The sequence below is a fragment of the Physeter macrocephalus genome, chromosome 2, assembly GCF_002837175.3.
Source record: "Physeter macrocephalus isolate SW-GA chromosome 2, ASM283717v5, whole genome shotgun sequence".
Classification (NCBI taxonomy): Eukaryota; Metazoa; Chordata; class Mammalia; order Artiodactyla; family Physeteridae; genus Physeter; species Physeter macrocephalus.
In genome coordinates, this window is record NC_041215.1 from 138665562 (window position 1) to 138689259 (window position 23698).

Sequence of the window (23698 nt, forward strand, 5' to 3'; positions counted from 1 at the left end):
CAGTATCCTGTAGTGAATATCCTGAGAGACACGGCTTTGAGCTGGTCTGACATGTCCAGGGAGAGGTCCACTGGTTCAGGCATGGCTGGATCCAGGCACGGCAGCTCCTGTACTGAAGGAACCACGCTAAACAGATGCATCGATCACGCCTGTGTCAGGGCGCATGAGTCTTTCCACACCCATCCATGCTGCCCAGGAGACAGGAAGTAGAAAACGTGATCCTATTTTTGTATAGGAGGAAACTGAGGCTGTGGGCAGGGTGGGAAGCTGCCTGAGGCCACCGCGGGGAGGGGGAGGGGGCATAGGTTCTTCCCCTGCGGGAGGGAGATACAGTCCATGGGCCCGGGGCAGGGGTGGGGGGTGTCCCAATCTGCCTGTGCCCAGTTCTGCACCGACTCCTTCAGCAATCCCCTCCCATCCTGAGCTTCCATATTTCCACCTATAAAACACAGGGAATATCCCAAACCTTACTGCTCTTCAGACACGCCAGAGGCAGACTCTGTCCTGCGCCAGACTGCGTGTTAAAGGGCGCAGTAAAACGAGCACTCACATTTGAAAGCTTTTCTGAGGGCTTCCCCGGTGGCGCAGTGGTTGCGCGTCCGCCTGCCGATGCAGGGGAACCGGGTTCGCGCCCCGGTCTGGGAGGATCCCACATGCCGCGGAGCGGCTGGGCCCGTGAGCCGTGGAGGGCTTCCCTGGTGGCGCAGTGGTTGCGCGTCCGCCTGCCGATGCGGGGGACGCGGGTTCGCGCCCCGGTCCGGGAGGATCCCACGTGCCGCGGAGCGGCTGGGCCCGTGAGCCGTGGCCGCTGAGCCTGCGCGTCCGGAGCCTGTGCCCCGCAACGGGAGAGGCCGCAGCAGAGGGAGGCCCGCATACCACACACACACACACACACACAAAAAAAAAAAAAAAAAAAAAAAAAAAGCTTTTCTGAGAAAACAGCTAACAATTATTGAGCAATTACTATATGACAAGCACTTTTATACATGGATTAACTAATTTGGTCCACAAAATGTAGGTATTTTTATTTTCTCTATTTTACAGACGGGGAAGCCAAGGCAGACAGAGGTTCAACAACTTCCTGATAGGTGTCAGTATCAACGGTATGTTGGCCTCACAAAATGAGATGGGAAATGTTCCCTCATTTTCTATTCTCTGTGCAGGTTTGTGTAAGGTCAGTGATATTTCTTCAACTGTTTAGAGGAATTCCTCAGTGAAAACATCTGAACCTAGAATTTTCTTTGTGGGAAGATTTTAAATTATGAATTAAATTTATTTAATTGTTATAGGACTATCCAGATTTTCTATTGCTTCTAGCGTCAGTTTGGGTAAATTGTTTCATTTAAATTTCAAATTACTGTCATAAAGTTGTTCATAATATACTCTTATTAGCTTTTTAATGTTTGTAGTATCTGTGGTGATGTCCTCTTTTTCATTCCTGACATTGGAATTTGTGTTTTCTTTTTTTACCCATTATTTCCAGGGGATTATCCATTCTATTAATCTCTTTTGGCTTGGTTGAGTTTCCCTGATTTTTGCTTTGTTTCATTAATTTCTGTGTTTATTTTTATTTCCTCTCACCTTTAGATTTAATTTGTTGTTCTTTTTCTAGCTTCTTGAATTGGAGCTTAGAGCATTAATTATTTATTATTATTATTTTTTTGCGGTACACGGGCCTCTCACTGTTGTGGCCTCTCCCGTTGCGAAGCACAGGCTCCGGATGTGCAGGCTCAGCGGCCATGGCTCACGGGCCTAGCCGCTCCGCGGCATGTGGGATCTTCTCAGACCGGGGCACGAACCTGTGTCTCCTGCATCGGCAGGTGGACTCTCAACCACTGTGCCACCAGGGAAGCCCTAGAGCATTAATTTTAACCTTTCTTCTAAAGCTATAAATTTTCCTTAAAGCACTGCTTTACCTAGATCCCACAGCATTTGATATGTCACGTTTTCACTGCAGTTCACTTCAAAATATTTTACGACTTCCCTCGTGATTTACTATTTGACCCACTGATTATTTAGACGTGTGATATTTAATTTCCAAGTACTTGGAGGCTTTCTGATAGTTTTCCTGTTTTCGAGTTTTAGTTTAATTCAGAGAGGACACACTTGTATAATTTCAATCCTTTGAAATCTGTTGAGACTTCATGGCCCAGCATATGGTCTATTTTGTTTGACATCCTATGTGCACATGGAAAGAACATGTATTCAACAGCTGTTGGGTGAAGTGTTGTATATATGTGAATTAAGGCAAGTGGGTTCATCCTGTTGTTTCAAGGATAGAGATGTTGATTCAAGGATAGTGAAATAGGGACTTCCCTAGTGGTCCAATGGTTAAGACTCTGTGCCTCCTAGGCAGGGGCCGAGGGTTCGATCCCTGGTCACGGAACTAAGATCCCACATGCCAAAAAAAAAAAAAGGATAGAGAAATAGACCAGTGGGATAGAAAAGAGTCCAGAACAGATCCTCACATACACAGTCACTTGGTTTATAATGGGGACTCTTCTCCAATTCAGTGGAAAGATGATGGCCCTTTCAATAACCGATGATGGTCTACTGGATATCCATATGGAAAAAATGAGCTCTGACCCCCCCCCACCACAATATTCAAAAGAATTAACTTGTGATCCATCATAGATCTAAATGTGAATGCTAAAACAATTAAGCTTCTAGAAGAAAACACGGGAGAATATCCTAATAAAAAAAGCACTGAACGTGAGAAAAGATTGATAAATTGGACGTCACTGAGAAAACTCCTGTTCAATATAAGCAACAGCAAACCACAGAATGGCAGAAGATATTTGCAATACCTTCCATACAATGCAGATCCAAGTACCCATCTACAATACCAAACCATGTGTAAGACCAGGGACACAGCATCCAGAATATATAAAGAACCTCTAGGAATCAATACGATAACGAAGCCGAGTGTGAATCCAGGCGGCTGGTGCCAGAGCTAGGTCCTAATAACTGGGACAGTGGGGGACAGCTCCTGCCCCGTGGCCCTCCTTGAGCGCATACCGGGAACTCGCTCGGTCCTCCTTAAGCGGGGAGGCGGCGGGGAAGCTCTGGCCGTGGCTCCGCCCCGGGGTTGCCTTTCCCTTAGAAGGCAAAGCCCCAAGCCTCGCCTCTCGCCCGCAGAAAGTTGCGCTGTGCTGACCGCACTCCCCTCGCCCCCGACGACGCCGCCGGAGCCCCCGGAGGGCCCGAGACCCCGCGCCCTCAGCGCTGCAGCCCGGCTCAGGCGTGGACAGGGCGGGCGCCGGGGCGGGGCGCGCGTCCTCGCCAGTTTGAATGGAAGGATCCAGATCTGCGGAGACGGCGGCCAGCAGATACTGAGGCCAGCACTCCTCCCCAGCCCCCGCGCCCGAGACATGCGGCGGGAGAGGTGAGCAGGGCGGGCCGGGCCATGGGAACGGCGGGGCCGGGGACAAACACCGAGGACGGCGAGGCCAGGAGGTGGGTGGTGGCCCCGAACGCTGGGCCGGGCCGGGGTCCCGGCTGCCGCCGGTTGGGAGCAGGTCGGGCCATGCCCCCCGCCCACGCCTCCGCCGCCCGCGCACTCGTCTTCGAGCGCGGGCACGGCGGCCCCAGAGCCAATCGCCATTTCCCCGAGGTCCTGCCTATCCCCGGCACCCGTGGGGATCTTTGTGATTGAGTTCGGCATCTAAAAGAAGGTGACACCGCGCTTTTAAAGATTTGGGGCACAAACAGGAACGCTTACCCGCAGCTGGCCGAAGCCCTTCCCCAGAGCCGCGCCGGCCCGGCCTCCCGTGCGCTCCGGCCCGGCGCACGCACGCGAGCTAGGCGCACGCCGCGCCCCTTCCCCGCGCCCCGCTGCCCGCCCTCCTCGCGCGGCCGACCTTCCCCTCCGCCAGCCAGGCCGGGGCGGCGGGGCGGGCCCGTCTGAGCACCCTCTGCCCGCAGGTGCGGCGCCCCCCGCCCGCGTCCCCGCCATGGAGGTGCTGCGGCGCTCCTCGGTCTTCGCCGCCGAGATCATGGACGCCTTTGACCGCTCGCCCACCGACAAGGAGCTGGTGGCCCAGGCCAAGGCGCTCGGCCGGGAGTTCGTGCACGCGCGGCTGCTGCGCGCCGGCCTCGCCTGGAGCGCGCCGGAGCGCGCCGCGCCCGCCCCCGGCGGCCGCCTGGCCGAAGTGTGCACGGTGCTGCTGCGCCTGGGTGAGTGCGGGCCTCGGCGGGCGGGATCCTAGGCTTCCCCTCCAAAGCCGGCCGGCGGGGCGGCCTCGCTGCGCCTCGGGGTACAGCTGTCCCTGCACTGGCCCTCCCGCCGGTGACCGCGCCGGCACCCGCCCCTGCTGGGCCTCGGTGTCCCCTCTGGGGCAGGGAGCGGGACTGGTCCGCGGTGCCCTGAGTAACCCGGCGCCCGAGGCGGGCGCACCCAGACCGATGACCCCTCCAGCACCCCACTCTTCCAGCCCCCGCTCAGGCTCGCCTGCGCACCCGCCAGAGACCTCCCCGCATTAGCCTGATCAGCCCGGATGTCAGACCCTCTGGCAGTAAAGAAAAGACGGCTCGGGGAAGAATGATGTTTTGGTGGCTAAACTTCCAGAGTGACCCTTGTACTCAGCTGGGCACAAAAATCCTTTGTCGGACCACGTGTCCTGATGTTTGTTTTGGAAGATAGGTCCTTGCGGCTACTGGCTCAAGTCCTGCCGTGGGTTGCTCTTTTCTCTTGATTTGGAGGGCCTTTTAGGGCTCCCTGCGAAATTTAGTGCCCCAGGAGAGCTGAGCCACCGTGAGGCTAGGTAGCCCAAGATCGCACCTGGACGGCTTTTTGAGTGGATATCTGGAGGTACTTGACTCTGGGGTCACACACAGCCGGGTAACTGTCTCCACCTTCTCTGATGACCCCAGAGAGGGAGGGACCGGCCCAGCTGACTCAGTCAGTCCGCCTCTCCACGGGGACTGGGGTTGCCCAGCCCTGCCCCATCCAGTGTGACAGTTCCACCCCAAGCGTGTGCGCACGGGGAGGTGTGGCAGCACAGATGGAGCCCTGACCAGGAGGCTCTCCAGGCAGAGTGGGGAGAGACTGGCCCCGGAGCCCTGGTTGGAGGTAGCACCCTGTGAAAGTGGACGCCCTCCCCTCCTCAGGCGGGCTCGCGTGTCTGCTTGCCCCTGTTCTGTGTGGACCCTGGGGGCAGGGTTGTGTAGACCTGGCCTGCACAGGAGTGTTGGGGTCGGGGAAGACACACAGATGCCGAGGGGCCATTGCAGAGGGCTGCCAGGGGGGCGGTGTCCCGTCTGGGTCTCAGGGGAGGGGAGCAAGTGGGGTTTGGGGGATCCGCCAAAGGCCCAGAGTGCCTGGACTCCCCTGAGGTCAGCGCCCAAGCCACTTCTTCCAGTTGGGCTGTGGGGACAGTACTGGGGGAGCATCCCAGAGGGTCCTGGTGAATATGGTGTCTTGACCTCCCAAGAGCCTCTGGAGTGGCCAGTTGGAGGTCCTGCCTCTGTCCTGGCCTCCTCTGCGACCCTGCCCGCCCCCAGCTCCATCTCCTTGCCTGCGAGCAGGGGCTCGGGGCTGCCTCTACCTTGGGCCCGGGGTCCCTACTCTTTGAACTTTCTGAAAAGCCCTGCTTTGGGCTCTGCTGATCAGACCGGGCCGGTATCTGCCCCTTCAGCACTGTGACCTCAGACCCGGAGAGCCTGGGACGCTTCCGGCCTGGGCTGGAGGAGTAGAGTCCAGCCAAGTGCCCTGCACTGGCCCTCTCAGGGGCCAGGCCTTCAGGCCCTCCTCCAGCATCCGGCCTCACCACAGCCAGTCCCTGGGGTTCAGTGCCTGCGAGATGGCTAAGGGGACCCTGGAGGGAGATGGCTTGGGCCCCCAAAGCATCCACCCTTGCAGCCGCTCAGCGTGACCGCCCCTTCCCCACCCGTCATGGCCTGGAGCTGTCTCCCTGCCCCCAGCGTACCCCCCAGTTCCTCCCGAGCACAGACGCCCAGCTCCTGCAGCAGCAGCAGCAAACAGGAAGAGGCCCGGGTCGAGCTGGGGTCAGTCCCCGGTAGACCCCGGGGTCTGTATGTGGGAACAGCCAGGCCAGCCCTGGGGGTTTCCATCCTCCTTTCCCCACCGTTCTGACAGCCTCACCTCAGTCCTGCTCTGCTTCCAGATCTTAATTAATTAGATGGAGTGCATCTGGCCCCATGGGTGACTCGGAGCCCTTATCGCCTGGACCTCCAGTCGGAAGCATTTTCCTGTTTGCTTTGGCGGAGAGGCGGCTGGGTTGGGGGACGCCCAGTCCGAGGGCTGTGTGGGATTCCCGGCACATGACTGCCAGGGGCGCTGCGGCGGGCACACCACTGCCAGGGGTGCTGCGGCGGGCACACGACTGCCGGGGTGCTGCGGCGGGCACACGTGCAGACAGCGCCCTTGAGAGGGCCTACCACTGCCACGTGCGGCCGCCCCATCCAGATACCCCTGCTTGGCCCCAGGAGCCCAGGTCTGACCCTGTGTGGTGCTGGTGGCCCCGGGTAGTGGCTCCTTTTCTTGGTTCACCGAACGGTGCTGGGGCCTGAGCGAGGACACCCCTCTGAGGCAGCAGCCGGGCTCCCCACCTGTGTGGGGTCGCTGGCACGGCCCACGCCCATGTTGGGCTCTGGTTGCTTTTGCCTGTCAGACTGCCGCCCGCCCGTGCAGCTCGCTGTGGGCTGTGAGTCACTGATCAGGCACGGCTGGGATCCCCGCCCCACTGGCCCAGCCGGCTCTGCCCTGGGGGGAGGGGGACGTGGCTGGCTCGGCAGAGGGGACAGGCCCCAGAGGCAGGGCTGGGGGTGCCCACCGCACCTCCCTGGTCTTGTCCCCGGGGGCTCTGGGGGTGGTGTCTCGTGGGTGGGAATGTGACAGGGCGGGGGGTCAGGAATAGGGCTGGCATCGGGGTCCCCAGCTGTGGCCGCAGGCTGAGGAGTGGGCTGGCCCCAGGCCCGTGTGACCACCTCTGACCCGCCTGTGTGACCGCGCAGCGGACGAGCTGGAGCTGATCCGGCCCAGCGTCTACCGCAACGTGGCCCGCCAGCTGAACATCTCCCTGCAGTCCGAGACCGTGGTGACCGACGCGTTCCTGGCTGTGGCAGCCCAGATCTTTTCTGCAGGTAGGCCTGTGTGTCCAGGGGGCCCACACTGCTGGCATGGCCCAGGGTCTGTGGGTCAGGGCCGGAGCTGCAGCATTGGGTGGGCTCTCAGGGGAGCCGCCCTGGGTCCAAGGACAGTGGGCCTGCTGGGCAGCTGGCACGGGCCTCTTGTGCAGTCCTGGGGCTGCGGTGACCGGAAGCCCTGGCTGGGCTGCAGGTCCCAGGCTGCCAGTTGGTGCTGACTGTTGGCTGGAGTGGGGCGGGACTGTTCTGCGTGTGGCCTGTACGTGTCCTGTGGGGCTTGGGCTTCTCACGGCGTGGCCGCAGGTCCCAAGCAGCCCAAGTGGGCGCCGCCAGGCTCTTTGGACCTAAGAAGTCACGGTGTCACTGAGCCTGAGTCTGTCGGTCAGAGGCAAGTTGCAGAACAGCCCCCATAGTGGGGGGGGTGCGCCAGGGTGGGAGCCCCTGGTGGAGTGGCTCACCGGGACACGTTTGGAGAATGTTGACACACCCGTCTCACCTGGCTGGCCCACAGTCGCCTGCCACTCTCCCAGAGCCTCCATCTGGGCCCTAAGAGCAGGTGACATCTGCCCCTCCTCCTGGTGCCTTCACCCTGAGTTCAGCTCCTGCTGCCTCCTGTCCGCACACCTGCCTCCAGGCTCCCAGGAAGCTACAGGACTCATCCCCCAAAACCCCCTCTCGTTCCCACGCCCCCTCCTGGGAACCTGCTGGGCTCCCTGTGGTCCACAGACCTTGTCTCCCCACCCGTGACCTCGTGCCCTGTTCTGGCGCCCCTGCTCTGCGTGTCCACCTCGGTCCTGTGTCCTGGTACGTAGCAGGTGCCAGGCGCTGCTGGCCCTGCAGGGGACCAAAGCCCCCACCCCGGTGCAGCACCTGCTCCGTTGAGCCGACCCCACCGAGGTTTCCCCAGCACTGTCTGGCGCTGCCCTGGACCTGGGGACCCTGTGACGGACGGGATGGCCAGTCCCAGCCCTCAGGGAGGGGGAGCTTGGGGGCCCCAGAGCCAGAGTGTTCCCGGGGCGCGTCCCGGTGGAGTCGGGGTGTGAGTGGCCACGTGGCATCGAGGGTGGGAAGGGCTTTGGGGAGGACGGGCCCCTTCTGCGAAGCGGCTTTGGGTCTGTCGCCGACTTGCGGTGTGACCTCGGAACACCCCTTGCCTTTCCTTAGCCGACGTCGGACGGTTGGGACGGCAGCAGGGCTTTGGGGCGTCGGGCGCCACAGTCCCCGCCCCAGGGGGGACCTCCGCCCACCGGCAGAAACAAGGAGGCGGTGGAGGGGCCGGGGCTGCCGCATCCCATCAGAGGGCCCCCAGCCCGCTGACCGCACCCTCTGGGTGTTGCCCTGCGCTGTCCCCTCTCGAGGAGGCGCCTCCAACCCCTGCTGGGCAGGCCGGCGTGGCAGGGGCACGGGACCACCGGCTGCAGGACCCAGCCTCCAGGGCGGCACTGGGTGGCCAGGACTTCCCGGGGGAGTGCCTGGGAGGGAGGGGGCTGGAGAGAGGCGTGGGAGGCCCAGGAGCTCCGGCAGTCCTGGCCCGGCTGCCCTCGCGGTGACCTGGGCAGGCCGGGGAAGGGAGCTGACAGCCGCCCTGGGCCCTCGCTGGGCTCCCGTCCCGCCTGACGCTGGCGCGTGGGTGGCCACTGGGGTCTGTCTCCGCTGTCGGGTGGGTGGGCGGGCGGCTGGCTTAGAGCCCAGGGCTGGCTTTAAAAGGAAGGGTCGTCTCTGAGAATGCGGCTGTGCGGCTGGTGTTGGGGACTGAGGGGGGGGGGACGGCTGGGCCCCGGGGAGGGTGGCCGGTGTGCGGGCAGGGACAGGGCGGGCAGCGGGACGAAGCGCCCACCCCTGCCTGGCCTGCTTGCTCAGTGCGGGACAGGCCGGAGGCGTGCCCAGAAGGGCTCTGGGTTCTGGAAGGACGAGGCGGGGTCTGGGGCAGGGCGGGGAGGAAGGTGTGGCCGTGATGAACGGGCACAGGGCACCAGGGCACCGGCGGTGGCTTCTTTCTCTTGGGGAGTTCAGTTTCAGCCCGTGCGTTTTCGCTTGAAACCGGAGCAGGATGTACTTCTCTGCGATCAGCACCCCCGCTGCACCCAGCTGGCCCTGCCCTTTTCTCGTGGCGGCCTCCGCACGCCGCCTGCCCCTCTGGTGCTCTGGGGCGCCCACCCCCTCGTGGGCTCTGTGACCTGCAAGCGGTCTCTTCACCTCTGTGGGCCTCAGAGGCCCCTGCCAGGGGAGCCGGCCCCGTGGCGCACGGGCTGCGGGTCCACCCCTCTGCTGCCCACTGGCCCTCAGCCCGCCCCGCCCAGCCTGTGGCTGCCCCACGCACCCGCTTCCCGCCCACCCGAGGTCTCCCTTCAGCCCTTGTTCATCCAGCCTTCCCGGTCCTCAGGCCCTCCTGCCACCAGGCAGGCTCCGGCCATCAGATGCTGCCGGCCCTGCGCGTCTCTGCCCGCAGCCTCTCCCAGGCAGCTGGGTCTTGCACTCGCTGGCCCCCCGGGCTGGACGTTCCTCCCCCTCGTCCTCCCGGCCGGCCCCTCACCTGCTCTGGCTGTGGCCGGTGACGTGGACTGCTCGAGGACTGCAGGGCAGGGTTCCACGTGGCTGAGCCCCCGCGAAGGCAGAGGCAGGGGGCGCTGTTCCCGGCTGCGTCTTGGCTGCAGGCGCCTCTCAGTTCCCTTCAGTGGAAAAACTGAAAGTTGGCAAGTGTTTTCATTTTTTTCTTCTCATTACAAGAGCAAAATATTTCACCACAGAAAGATCAGAAAATACATGAGATAAAGAGCTCTCAGAAATCAGTGCTAAAAAGACCATCTCACTTTAAAAGGAGCAAAGGGTCTGAATAGACATCTCTTCGAGGAAGACGTATGAACAGCCAGTACGTGCATGAGAAGTTGCTCAGCATCATTAGTCACCGGGGAAACGCACGTCAAACCACAACAAGATGCCACCTCGCGCCCACTGGGGCGCTCAAGGCAGAACGTCAGAGAACCCAGCACGGGTGAGGCTGTGAAGAGTCCGGGCGTGAAGTGGTCCGGCAGCTTCTCCAATGGTAACTCTGACGGGGTCACCCCCTGACCCAGCAGTTCCGCTCCTCGGTTTTGACCCCTGAGAAAGGAAGCCACATGTCCACACAAGGGCTTGCACACGAGTGTTCAGAGCCGCACATCCCCACAGCCGGAGGGGCCAACAGCCCACGTGTTCGTTTCCTGATGGGTGGCCCATCCACTCGATGGAACATTATTCGGCCATAAAAAGGAATGAGGTGCCCACACCAGGACAGCACGGAGGAACCTTGAAAACATTTTGCTCAGTGAACGGAGTTAGACACAAAGTGGGACATACTGTGTGACTGCATTCGCGTGAAATGTCCAGAACAGGTATTCCATAGAGACAAAGTAGATTAGAGGTCACCGGGGCTGGGGTGACCAGGGCACGATGCTCCTGGGGACAGTGGTTTGGAGTGAAAATGTCTGGAATTCGATAGTGGTGATGGTTGTACAACATTGTCAATATGCTAAAAACACGGGATCTCACACTTTAAAAGGATGAATTTACACTAGTGAGATTATAGCTCCATAAAAAAGAACACAAAGAGCTCAAAGAAAATCGGACACACCTGAGCCCCACCTCGCAGAGACCACCCTGCCGGCACCTCCGGACCAGGGCTTTCCTCTCCAGGTAAACCGTGGCCATCGTGAGGAGCTCCCCTCTCCACGCAGCACCTACCGCAGAACGCGTGTTCACTCTCGAGAGATCCCCGCCCTGCCACGCTGACCCTTCGCCTGCCCCCTGGTGTGTTGGGTGCCTGCTGGACGCCAAGCCTGGGGGTGCCCGGGTACAGCTGTGAGCAGCACGGAGCCGGCCAGGGCTGGCACCCGCGAGCAGCTGGGAAACGGGGCGCGTGGTGTGACGGCAGCGTCACCAGGACCTGATGCCGTCCTGGCCTGCGTGGCCCTTAGAGGGGGACCCTGAGCAGAGCCTGGGGGTGAGGGAGCCCCGCAGGCAGCGGTGAGGCTGGAATAGCGCGCGCGAGGCCGGGTCGCGGGACAAGGGGGCCTCAGAGGGGCCAGCAGCCAGCTCAGGTGGGACTTCAGACTTGGATTTACTTTGAAGGAGATGGGAAGGGACAGTAACAGGAGGGTTTGGGGAGTGGCCTGGCCTGATTTACGGGGTTTTTAAATTTTCTTTTCGTGGAGGTGAAATTCACATGACGTACAATTGTCCATTTTATTTATTTATTATTTATTGGCTACACCACGCGGCATGTAGGATCTTAGTTCCCCGACCAAGGATTGAACCCATGCCCCCTGCAGTGGAAGCACAGAGTCCTAACCACCAGACCGCCAGGGAAGTCCCAATTAACCATTTTAAAGTATACGATTCAGTGGCGTTGAATGCATCCACAATATCGTGCAACCCCCACCTCTCCAAGTGCTTTGTCAGTGGGAAGAGCACCCACTCGCATTAAGCTGTCACTGCCTGGCCCCTCCCGCAGCCCCCAGTGACCCCTGGTCTGCTTTCTGTCTCCACGGATCTGACAGTCCTGCACATTTCATAGGAATGGACTCATACGATATGTGTGGCCTTTCAAGTCTGCTTCTTTCACTGAGCGTGATGTTTTCAAGGTTCATCAGGTTGTGGCCCTGTCAGTGCTTCCTTCCACTTTGAGGCCAAATATCATTCCGTTGTGTGGCTGGACCACATTGTGCTTTTCCATTCACTGCTTATTTATGTTTTGTCATTTCCACCTTTTGGCGACTCTGAATAGGGATTCATTCGCACTGACTTGCGCTCTTATGACAGACTGTCCCAGCTGTGGTGTGAACATGGGTTGAGGGGCGTGCTTCCTCCCTGCCTGTGCTGCTTCCTTCGAGGACTCAGGCGGGGCACCCATGTTTGTGTCCTTTCACAGGGGGTGCCGGGTGCCCTCCAGCTGTCTTTCTCATCACAGTTCCCAGGCTGCAGAGTTACATGGGTCCTCACATTGCCACTTGGAATTTGTAGTCTGACAGACTATAATTTACATCTCGTTTTAATTTACACTTCTTTGTTTATCAGTGAGGGTGAGCATTTTTCATATGTCTAGTGTACTGTTAATATTTTTTCTTTTGTGAATCAGCTGTTTGTATTCTGTGTTCGTATTTCTTTTGAAAGGTTTCTCTCTTTTTCTCATTGATTTATACAATCTCTTTCTATATTAAGGAACCTTATACGACTGGCAAGCACTGTTTCCCAGATTGTCATTCGTCTGTCTTTCCTCCCAGGTGGGCTCCATCTCAGTTCTGCCCCCAGTAGCTTGGTGGTCTGGGGAAGGCCATTCCTCCCGGGGCCTCAGCTTCTTTACATGGAGAACATCCTGCTGTCCTCGCAGGGCTGTGCTGGGGGCAGGTGCAGATGGAAGCTCCTTCCTGTTTATCACATCCAGTGCCAAGTCACTGAGCCCCCTTGAGCTGCTCAGGCCCCTCTTTGCCTTTGTGCTCCATCACTTCCTGCAGCAGATACTGGGCTATGCAGGGTCATCGCCAGGCCCTGGCCCAGGTGTGCAGGTGCAAGGTGTGCAGGGGTGTAACGCAGGCTCGAGACATCCCCGCCTGAGGACGACCTGTGACGGTGGCAGGACTGCCCTGCAGCAGGCGGCGGCTGGGACTTGCACAGCAGCCTGCTGGCCGAGCTCCCCGTCTGGTGGAGCTGTGGGTTGAGGCTGCCCCGGGCGTCGACCCCAGTCACCAGCGGAGTGGCAGGGGTGTGGCTCAGAAGGGCTCAGCCCCCTCACGTGACCCTGCGGGCTGGCCTCGAGCTGGGCCTTGGTGGCCTTTGGTGACCAGCACCCATCTCTCTCCCTGCAGGAATCACCTGGGGCAAGGTTGTGTCCCTGTACTCAGTGGCTGCGGGGCTGGCCGTGGACTGCGTGCGACAGGCCCAGCCCGCCCTGGTCCACGCCCTCGTTGACTGCCTCGGGGAGTTCGTGCGGAAGACGCTGGCGACCTGGCTGCGGAGACGCGGTGGATGGGTGAGGGGATGTGGCGGTGCCAGGAAGGGGGCGGTGGTTGAATGCCTGAGTGCCGGCAGTGGCAGCGGTGATCGGGGCTGGAGGAGGGGCGAGGCCGGGGCTGCCCAGCCCAGGACGGCTCCTGCAGCTCAGCTCCAGTGCGGGCCCTCTGGGTCGGACCACCCCCGACTCGAGAGCTAAAACCCCGCCGCCCGCCCGCAGGGATGGTGTCAGAGTCTCCACGTCCCCGCTCACCTGGCCAGGCCTCGGGGGCTGCGGGGCAGCCCCACCTGTAGGAGAGCTGTTTTCCCCTCTGTAAAATGGATGGTGGGCAAAGGTGTGCAAAGCACGCTGGCCGAGGGGACGGAGCTCAGCCCTCTGCTGGGATTGGAGCCACGGCGGGGGCGGTGAGGGGCCGCCGGGGCCGTGGTCTCATCTGGAGGCGGCACTGGGCGGGGAGGGCGTCACCTCCTGGATGATTCGCGTGGCTGCGGGCCTCCCGCTGTCCCTTCCTGCCGTCCTGTCCTGGAGCCTGGCTGAGGCTGGGCACCAGGGCAGCCAGGACACTGACTGACACCACGGCCAGAGGTCAAGCTGCAGGGAGAGTACTTCATTTCTGAGCAGGACTAGAAAGGAATAAGGAAGTAAGGAGTGGCCATTCACTGGGCTTCTGGAAAGCTCACTCCCTGCTCCTGTTCTAAGGGATTTGTCCTTCCCTGGCACCCCAGGCTCCAGGGCATCTGCGGAAGGACGCTAGGATGTCAGCAGGTGGCCGAGCTGGTAGCCGGTCCCATGGCTGGGGGCCCAGCAGGCTCCCCTCCCTCCCCTCTCACCGTCTGAATCCACCTGTTGGGTCGGGTCCCGTGCTGGAGCCTTCCATCCAGCTGGACCACAAGCCTTCCCAAACGGCGACTTGGCTGACACCGGGCGGGGCACGGGGCCGCACCCTCCCCGCCCCACCCTCTAACTGCCCCTCTTCCCTCCCAGACGGATGTGCTCGAGTGCGTGGTCAGCAGCGACCCCGGCCTCCGCTCCCACTGGCTCGTGGCCGCGCTCTGCAGCTTTGGCCGCTTCCTGAAGGCTGCCTTCTTCATGCTGCTGCCGGAGAGATGAGCTGCTGGCTTGGGCAGGGGCCGCAGCCCGGCCCCCTTACACAGGAGGCCCTCGGCCCCCGAAAGCACCACCCTCCGCCTCACCCAAGCCGGGAAGACCCTCGGAGCCCCGCGTCGAAGCTGGAAGCCCTGCCCTGAGCCCCTCCTCCGCAGACCCAGGCCCTCTGGACAGGGAAGTGGGGGGCTCCTGGCCCTGGAGCTGGGCTTCAGGGCCGACAGGGGGCCCTTCCCCATCGTTCCCCCTCTCCCGGAACCCCCGCTGGTCCCCTTCTTTCTAGAGCCAGAAAGTCAGGGTCACGTCCCAGGCCCTGCAGGAAGGGAGCCGGGAACCCCAAGCTCTCCCTCGACGCCGGGCCCCTCCGTGTGGGGTTCCCACGTCAGGGCGTGAGCTGGCCTCCGTCCTCCTGGGCAGGGGGCCTGGGCTCTGGGCCTGAAGGCGACTCCCGAGGCTGGAGGAGCTGTGGAGTGTTACTGACCCTGCACGTGGGGCCTAAGGCTCGTGTGGTGGTTGCTGAACCCGTTTCTAGAGGGAGGGTGTGTGCGCCGTGCACCGGGGGTGGGTCTCTGTGTGGCGGGGTCCTGTGGACGCGGGAGCCCACGACCGAGAAGGACGGTGTGTTTGTCGATCCCAATAAAGTCCCGCAGCCGTGGAGGGTGACCCTCTGTGCTCCTTTTGTGCCTGTCCTGCGACTGCCAGGGACCCGACAGATGGCAGGCCGGCCTGACGTGCTGGAGCACAGGCGCACGGCTTCCCTCTCCAAGGCCAACGTGTGCTGCCCTGTGCCACACCGGGCCCGCGCGCACACACGCCTGCACGTGCTGCCACCATGCGTGCACCAGCAGCGGCTCCCCGCGTTCCTCAGTCCCCGCCCCCTGCCTCTGGCCCGGCAGCAGGCACACGGTGCTGGACGCGGCCTCTCTCAGCCCCGGTTCCCTTTCTGTATGACGCAGGGTGGACCAGACGGCCGCTAGGGTCTTCCCTTCCCCATCCAGCCTCCTGGGGAAGAGCCCAAAGGCGAGGTTGCCATGCACAAGGGGGGCCGCCCCCCTCCCCCCATCGCCCACCTCCTGGCCCCAGGGCCCCCCACAAGACCCCTCTCCTCAGCTTCCTCCCGGGGGGCGGCCACCCCTGCAAGCCCATCACCTCTCCAAGCTCTGCCTGCTCTGTCTGCACGGGATCCAGGGCCGCTCGCAGTGGGAAGTCTGGCAGATGGCGAGAGGGAAGGAAGGGGGCGGGAGGAGAGGAAGGTCCCATTGCCACCCTGCTTCCGTCACTAGGATCGATCCCTTGGTACATTTCCAGCCTGGGAAAGTGATGTTACAGATGCTGAGTCAGGGAAGCAGCAGATTTTAGGTCACTCAGAGAGACCAGGCATCTGCATGGACATTGGGTTAGAGGCTGCAGTAGAGGAGACACGCCATTTCCAACAACAACAGAAGATGACATTTCGGGGTATAAGCGGAGTGAGAAATGCGAAACCCAATGTGAGGCAAACTCTGAAGGTACCTCAGAGACACCCTGGACTTGGAAGGACAGAAGAAATCCCATGTTCCAGAGGAAAACGATCTCATAAAGAAGACAGTTCTCTATAAGTAGCTTTGTATATTTAACATAATCCTTATGAAAGTACCAGAAGAGCAAATTATAAAGTTCATGTGAGGCGGGTGGCGGGGAGGGAAGGGCAAAAGCAGCCGGGAAAACCCTTCAAAGAAGAGAAATGAGGAGGGTCTAGGCCTCCGCCTCCGAGTCTGTTGTTGGACCACCAGGCCCCAGGCCAAATGCATGCAGGCAGGCAGGCGCAGGGTCACGGGACCCCCCAGAGACAGACCCCCGTGCCTGGAGAACCAAGTCCGTGATGAGGTGGGAAGAGCTGGGCTTGTGAGCAAATGTGACAACCAGTTAACACTCAGAAACCAAATCGAACGCGTATGTCACACTAGACACAAGACAAATTCCAAATGGATCCAAGAGCCAAGCATGAAAAATGAAACAAGTTCTAGAGATGATGGGTGAATTTCTTTCTAATTGGGGAGTGAGCAGAATCTTCCTCAACATGATTTAAAATCCAGGAGCAGGAAAAGACAAAATACTTGCTGGGGAAAAAAAAAATGTAACATTTCACATTTTCAAAAGTATGTGCAACTTGAGACAGGAAGCAGAGCAGTGCTGTCAGGGGTGGGGGGTAGAGAGTGGGAGTGGCTTAATGGGTAGGGGGTTTCTCCTTGGGGTGACAGAAGTGTCCTGGAAGTAGACAGAGTTGATGGTTGTGCGACACTGAGAATGTACTAAATACCACTCAACTGTACACCTGTGGACACTGTGGAATAGTGAAGTTCATGTTGTAACCGTGCATTTCACCTCCATGAAAGATGGTCGTTGAAAATCAGGAATACTAGGATTAATGTTTATAATTCAAAAGAACTTAAAAGCTTCGAAAAGTCGAGAAGAAAAAGACAAAAAAAGAGAAATGCAGGGACTTCCCCGGTGGTTCGGTGGTTAACACTCCACGCTTCTTCCACTGCAGGGGGTGTGGGTTCAATCCCTGGTTGGGGAACTAAGATCCCGCATGCGGTGTGGTGCAACCAAAAAAAAGAAATGCGTGCAGGATCTCATTTCTCACCAATCAGGTTGGCCCAGATCCAAATCTGACAACAGACTCTTGTTGGTGGAGGCAAGTCCCCTCACACAACACTGCTGGGAAGCAAAATGGCACAGTCCCTTGGGGGAGGGGCAACACTTGGACAAGTCATAGATGCATTTACCCTCGGACTGGCTACTTCTGGAAATCTATCCCAGAGCTACGCTGGCCAAAGTCCAAAATGCCATGTACATAAAGTTATTCATTGTGACATTATTTGACCAGCAAAAGACTGGAAACAACCCAGATGCCCAGCATCAGGGTGTCTGCTGGATAAACCATGGCAGGGCTGCCTGGTGGGGCACTCAGCAGCTGGGCTATACACCCACGTGGAGCAAAATTTATCTTGTTTTACACTTAAAATAAATAAATAAATTTATTTATTTATTTATGTTTATTCATTTATTTTTGGCTGCGTTGGGTCTTTGTTGCTCTGCGTGGGCTTTCTCTAGTTGCGAGGAGCGGGGGCTACTCTTTGTTGTGGTGCACGGGCTTCTCATCGCGGTGGCTTCTCTTGTTGTGGAGCGTGGGCTCTAGGCACATGGGCTTCAGTAGTTGTGGCACATGGGCTCAGGAGTTGTGGCTCGCAGGCTCTAGAGCGCAGTCTCAATAGTTGTGGCGCACAGGCTCAGTTGCTCTGCAGCATGTGGGCTCTTCCCCGACCAGGGCTCGAACCTGCGTCCCCTGCATTGGCAGGCGGATTCTTAACCACTGCGCCACCAGGGAAGTCCCTTGTTGTACACTTTTGACAATAGGGTCACGTAGGATGTTTTGCATAAGCAAAGCTAACTTAAGAAAACAGTCAATTTTTAAAAATTAAATAAATGAGTTTCTCTATCAAGTTGGTGACATAAGCACCCAGAGGAATCAATTATTCCAACTGTATTTTAACTTTACATCTTCAATGAGAAAGCTGTAAAAACAACAGCAAAAAAGTCAAACTTCAATCAGTAGTCTTATTGTTAATAACAATATTATTATTCTCAAATAATCTTACGTATCCTGTAGGAGAAAGCAAATAATGATAAACAGGATTTTCATCTTAAAAGAGGTAAAACCAAAGAATTTAAGTAAAAAATTTTATAATCTTAAAATTTGAATTGGAGGGGCTTCCCTGGTGGCGCAGTGGTTGAGAGTCCGCCGGCCGATGCAGGGGATGCGGGTTCGAAAAAAAAAAAAAAAAAAAAAAAGAAAAATTGAATTGGAAACCTAAGTGTGGATGCACAGTTTTTTTTCTTTCTTAAAGAAATGCATGTATCCCATGCTAAAGTAGTTGAGAGTGAAGGGTTGCGATCTCTGCAATGAGATCTCAAATAGTTAAGTGGAAATAAGTGAGAAAATAATTTATAAAGGGATTTTCCAGTTCTGCCCGGGGCCTCTCAGTCCCACCCCCACTGGAGAGAAGAGAGGTTCTGAGGCAGGAAGTGGGAACAGAGGCCATCAGGGGCTTGAGGGGCTCCATCCAGCCAACTATCACATCATGTGGGCCCCTCCCGTCTGTCAAAGAAAGACTGGACTTGCCTAGTTCACATCGAACATACAAAAAGTACTGGGTTCATAACAGAAGCAGGAGGGGCGGGGGGGTGTGTGTGGTGTGAGAAGGCTGGTTGGGCGGCCAGCACCGTTGTCCCTGGCACACTTGTTCTAAAACCCGACGATCAAAGGGGAAGAGAGAAGCGTTTCCGCTGGCCTTCTGGTGTGAACTTATTTCAGAGGAACCAAACTGAGCCTAATTGGATGGATGGAAGATCTTCGGAGAATTCCGCCACTGAACGCAGAAGGACAGGGTTAGAAGATGGCCCTTCAGCAGCTCTGATGGCGGAGCTGGTTCGGGCGGGGGTCACCCATGGGCGGGCTGGTTGATAGATGCTGAGAATAAAGCGGGCAGGCTGCACCGTCTGGGCCTGTTAAGTTTAGCATCAGCCACGTGAGACAGGCAGATGACGCAGAGGAAGACCCGGAGAGCCCTTAGGAAGTGTGATCCAACCTCCAGACTACAGCAAACAGAGGGGTTAGAGGAACAGTTCAGACACCGCGAGGAACCCAGAGGAACCCAGGATCCAGACTGGGGACGCCTTCCAGCTTCCCAACAATCAGTGGCATGGGGGGCGGGGGGAGGAAGAAGAGGACCAGGTGACCATGTCAGTTATTTGTTTTTCATCTCTCGGCTCTCAGCCCCACCCTTCCTGCTCCGGTCTGGGTGCTGCCCTCCTAGCCCCCTTCCAGCTGTGAGCAGGCCGCAGCCTGGGATGCAGGAGGGAGAGAGTGGGGCTTCCTTGCTGCTCCAAGCTCCTCTCAGCATCATTCCAGCAGCAGAGACAGCTCTGGTCCCATCCTCCAGGCTCCCTTGGAGCTATGGTCTGAATGTCTGTTTTCCCTCAAATTCGTATCTTGAAATCCTAACCCCCAAAGTGATAGTAGGAGAAGGTGGGGCCTTTGGGAGGTGACTAGGTCATAAAGCCTCCACCCTCATGACTGGAACGAGTGCCTGCATAACACAGACTCCACAGAGCTAGCTCAGCCTTTCTGCATGTGAGGTCACAGTGGAGACGGCTGTCCATAAGCAAGTAGCCCTCGCCACCTAATCAGTCAGCAACCTGATCTTGGGCTTCCAGCCTCTAGAACCGGGACAAGTAAATTTCAATTGTTTACAAGCCACCCAGTGGATGGTTATTTTTGTTATGACAGCCTGAACGGACTAAGTCAGAAAGTTGTTACCAAGAAGCAACAAGTTATCTAAAAATGTGGAAGTGGCTTTGGAAATTAGAGGTTGGAAGAGTTTTAAGATGAATGTTAGAAAAAGCCTCCACTGCTGTGAATGGACGGTTCAGGGCAATTCCAGTGACCCAGGAAGAAACGAGGAGAGCTGTGGAGAAAGCCTCAGTGTTCTTAGAGAATACCTAAGTAATCCTGAACAGAATGTTGGTAAGATATATGGGATGTGTTCATCTAAAACAATAAAACAGCCAGTTTTTACCAACAAAATGGGTTTATTAAAGAGCAGCAAAGATTTGTGTTTCAGGACAGGTAACTGTGGCACAGGTCCACAGGCAAGTCCAGTAGGACAAAGGAGAGGAAACTCTTTTATAGAGGAGAAGGTAAGGTGGGAGGGGCTGTTATAAGCAAAGAAGTCCATTGGAGGAAAATGGGGGTCTGAAATGTGGTGGCTTTTCATTGGCTGAGCTGTGACAGTCTCTCATTGGCTGGGCTGTTGCCAGGCAGGGAGAAAACCTTCCTTCCTCGTGATGGTGGTAAAGGGCTTCTGGCCTAAGAGGCCAGGTGGTCTCCTCCCGTCGGGATCTATGCTGACATCCAGTGGAGCTGGTGAGCACTCCCCCTTGTGGCCTCCCCACTCCATTATTTTTTGTTTTTTTTGTTTTTGGCCATGCTGCGTGGCTTGTGGGATCTTAGTTCCTCGACCAGGGATTGAACCCAGGCCCTTGGCAGTGAGACCTCAGAGTCCTAACCACTGGACCACCAGGGAATTCCCTCCCCACTCCAGTTTCACGGTTTCCCTTTACTAATTTTCACAGGTGTAAAGGCCAGTCTGCTGAGATCTCAGATGGAAATGGAGGTCATTGGAAACTGGAGGAAAGGCAATCTTTGTTAAAAAGGGACAAAGAGCTTGGCTGAACTGTGTGTCCTAGTTTTGTGGAAGGTAGGACTTGTGAGCAATGAAATTGGTTATTTGCCTGGAAATTTCCAAGCAAAGTGAAAGTGCTGAAGCATGAGGGGCCTTGTTTCTCTTGAATACTTAGAGTAAAATGCAAGAAGACTTAAGGACAGAATTGTTAACCAAAAAGGAAGCAGACCTTAAAAATGTGGAAAATCCTCAGCCTATTGATATTGAAAGTAGTAAGAAAGCTTGTTGAGACAGATCATGACGCGTGGGAGGCCTTGCCACGGAGGTTAGTACTGATCAGTCACGAGCTAGTTACCCACATGATGGAAGACCAGGCAGCCACCTAAACAGAAGCCTGAAGTCCAGACAATGGAAAAATGTCTTCAAAGGCATTTCAGAGATTGTGGGGGTGACCCTTCCATCCCAGGCCCAGAGGATAAGGCTCTGCTCCCCACATTCCTGGGCCACAGCAGAAGTGGCTGCCCCCCTGGAGGGCACAGCTGCAGACTTGGCTGGAACCGGTGTTTGGCTTCCACAAGGTACCATCTCTGCCAGCACGCAGAATGCAGGAGCCCTGGGGGCCTCGCTACCTTCCCTCAATGTTGAAGGATGAAGCCACCTAGACCCTCAGGCTCATGACCCAGGCAGAGACCCACAGCCCGCAAGGGGTGCAGAGCCACCGCTAGGGTGACCCTGGGTGGGCAGAACGTGGGGAGAGCCCCAGGCACACGACTCCAACCCCCGCGAACTGTGGTGAGCGCTGCACCCGGCAAAGCTGTGGGGGCGGGGGTGGGGGGAAGGACCACCCCAGGGGGGCCCGGAGGACAGACACTGAGCCACAGAGGATCGTTCCTCTTAAGCCTTAAGGTTTTGGACTTGCTCAGGACCTGTCACGCCTTCTTCTTTCCTATTTCTCCCTTTTGGAAAGGGGGTGTCCGTCCATTCCTCTCCCGTCGTTGACTTTCAGAGGCCAGTAACTTGTCTGGTTTCCCCGGTTCGCAGCTGGAGGGACGAACTGCGCCTGAGTCTCTGCTGACCTGACGCTCTCGGCGAGCCCAGCCCGGCCACCACGTCCACCCTGCGCGCGGGGGGCCGGCCGCCTTCCTCACACTCCGGCCCCGCCCCTCTGAGGGCTCAGCACCAGCCCCGGTCCCTCCCCTGCGCTCCCAGGTACTGACAGGGCCCCTGGTGGTGCCTTTTGTCCCCAGGGTGTGTGACAAGGGGACGTGCGGCTGCAGACATTGACCCCTGCCCTTGAGCGCGGCCTCCTGTCACCCCGTGTCTACGTTCCTGGTGAGGCTCCTGATACTGTGCTGTGTTCAGGAAAAGAGAAAGGCTCTGTTTTGTTTTTACACACATGCTGAAGTGTTCGAGAGAAGCGACACTGTGTGTGGAAGTCGCTTTAAGATGCTCCAGCCACAAAAAGGGGGGAAGAGCAGACAGAACCGCCGATGTGGGGACAAGCTGGCAGGAGCTGGGACTGGGTGAGGTCCAGGGGCTCAGTGTACGTCTGGAAACTTCCATTGTAAACAAACAAATGAAGGTAATATCATATTGCCGAGACGAAATCAAATTTACAGATTGATGATAAATTCACTACCATCCTCTTGCCTTGGGAACGCCCTTCGTCCATATGGAAATGAGGTCCTTATACTCTCAGCTCTTTAAAAATAAAGGAAAATTAACTGCAATCCTTTTTGTCCTACCTTTGTCTTCACCTTGTTATTGACTACTGTAGATTTATAAATATTTTCAGATCTTGTCAAAACTGCAGGAAGGAAAGGAGAAAGAGTCACCCCTTTTTAATTTTTTAGGGAAACGACTCTGAAAACAAATAGTCACCAGCAGATGAAAGAAACGTAGTCTACGCAAGTGATAATATTCAAAATGCTTAGCCATAAAAATAAAGGCCTTTTATTTGGTTTTTCTGTGCCATTACAGGAACACGTGGCAACACCCTTGAACCCACGGTGACCTGTGGCCACGCCCACACCTGCTGCGGCGTCTGCTGAGAAGCTGAAGTGTCACCACACAGGCCAGCCCCACCGGGACTCAGCTCTACCTGGGGTCATGGGGTCACCTTCTTGTAGGTGACGTGCAGATGCTGAGTCATGGGCTGCGTAGTGGTTGCCATGGAGACCGTCTGTTCAAGTTTGCCTTCGGAATTCAGCCTGAATTTTCGGGTAATCTGAACAGAACAAAACAGATACAAAACGCCTTAATTTTACCTTCCCAAGAGTCAACAACCGCTGAGGTGCCACCACAGGCCACACGCTCCCGCAGCAGCTCCAACATTTCACCTCAGTGGTCAGGGGCTTGTGAGCCAGGCAGTGTCCCCGCCAGTGGGTGACAGCCACTCGGCCGGCAGCCGTGATGGGCGTCCTGACCCCTGGCCCGTGCCCTCTCCCTGCCGCTCAGCTGTCCCCAAAAGACCAAAGGCAAGCACGGGCATCGGTCTCGCCGTCCGACGAGGGGCCGACTGTCCAGCGCGTCCCTCCCTACACAGCCTGCACTGATGTCGAATGTGCTCTCAAAAACCTCGGTACCAGCACTTTTGGAACCCCCGATTCAGCAGGGCCAATCACGGCAGCTGTTTCTAACAGGAACACAGACCTGCAGCATCCGAGCCCCCCCGATGAGAAAATGGGTTTGCCTGGAATGTCTGTGAACAGAGGGTGAAAGCCCAGCGACTGTGGAAGCCGCCTCCAGGGGTGGCTACCTGGCGCCAGAACTGGGGCGGGTGGGGGCCCACGAGCGTCAGAACCCGTGCTGGCCAGGCCCCAGTGACCGTCGGGCAGAGAAGAGAGGAAAGCCAGATTCCAGAGCCAGTTCAAAGCAGCCAGGCTGCAAGGCCAAGGCCTCAGGGGGAAGGGTGTGCAGGGGAGAGACCCAGCTCAGAGCAGCCATCCCCCCAAGGCCGGTGCTGACTCTCAGAGGCCACCCAGAGGCTGGGGAGCCGGACGGGTGCGCCCCGACCCACGGGGCTGCGCTGCACGGGCCACCCTCTGGAACCGCTGCCCGGTGTCTAGAAGGAGGGGCCGCGGAAAACCGCCCGGCTGTTGGTCAGGACCCCCTCAGGGCCGCACCCCAGGAGTAAGAGTTCCCGAGAAACAGACTGGGAAGTCCAGTTTCAAAGTAGTGCTATCTCTGTGGACAGGATCTGCCCTTCCCGGACAAACCACCAGAAGTGCAAGAACTGCCCTTTGGTGGGAGACAACATCAAACAAGGCGTCAA

The 23698-nt window shown here is 57.7% G+C and overlaps 2 protein-coding genes across 7 annotated transcripts in view; one reads left to right on the forward strand and one right to left on the reverse strand.

Moving 5' to 3' along the window:
• Nucleotides 1–3133: 3133 nt before the first annotated feature.
• Nucleotides 3134–14877, forward strand: BOK (BCL2 family apoptosis regulator BOK). The gene is made up of 5 exons (XM_028483567.2): nucleotides 3134–3385; nucleotides 3925–4176; nucleotides 6976–7104; nucleotides 12948–13111; nucleotides 14078–14877. The coding sequence occupies exons 2-5, from the start codon at nucleotides 3954–3956 to the stop codon at nucleotides 14201–14203; spliced, it is 642 nt and encodes a 213-aa protein (XP_028339368.1). The 5' UTR covers nucleotides 3134–3385; nucleotides 3925–3953; the 3' UTR covers nucleotides 14204–14877.
• A 7484-nt stretch (nucleotides 14878–22361) lies between these two features.
• Nucleotides 22362–23698, reverse strand: part of THAP4 (THAP domain containing 4) — a 43327-nt gene continuing 41990 nt past the window's right edge. For all 6 annotated transcript variants that reach the window (XM_055091087.1, XM_028483572.2, XM_024124649.3 and 3 more), the window contains one exon: nucleotides 22362–22651. In XM_055091087.1, coding sequence (XP_054947062.1) covers nucleotides 22532–22651 — 120 coding nt within the window. In that variant the 3' untranslated portion in view covers nucleotides 22362–22531. The remainder of the gene's footprint in view (nucleotides 22652–23698) is intronic.

Coding starts and splice junctions, on each gene's coding strand:
- BOK (XM_028483567.2), top strand. CDS start 3,954: ATGGAGGTGCTGCGGCGCTCCTCGGTCTTCGCCGCCGAGATCATGGAC. Junction 7,105..12,947: donor AGCCCAGATCTTTTCTGCAG/GTAGGCCTGTGT, acceptor CTCTCCCTGCAG/GAATCACCTGGGGCAAGGTT. Junction 13,112..14,077: donor TGCGGAGACGCGGTGGATGG/GTGAGGGGATGT, acceptor CTTCCCTCCCAG/ACGGATGTGCTCGAGTGCGT.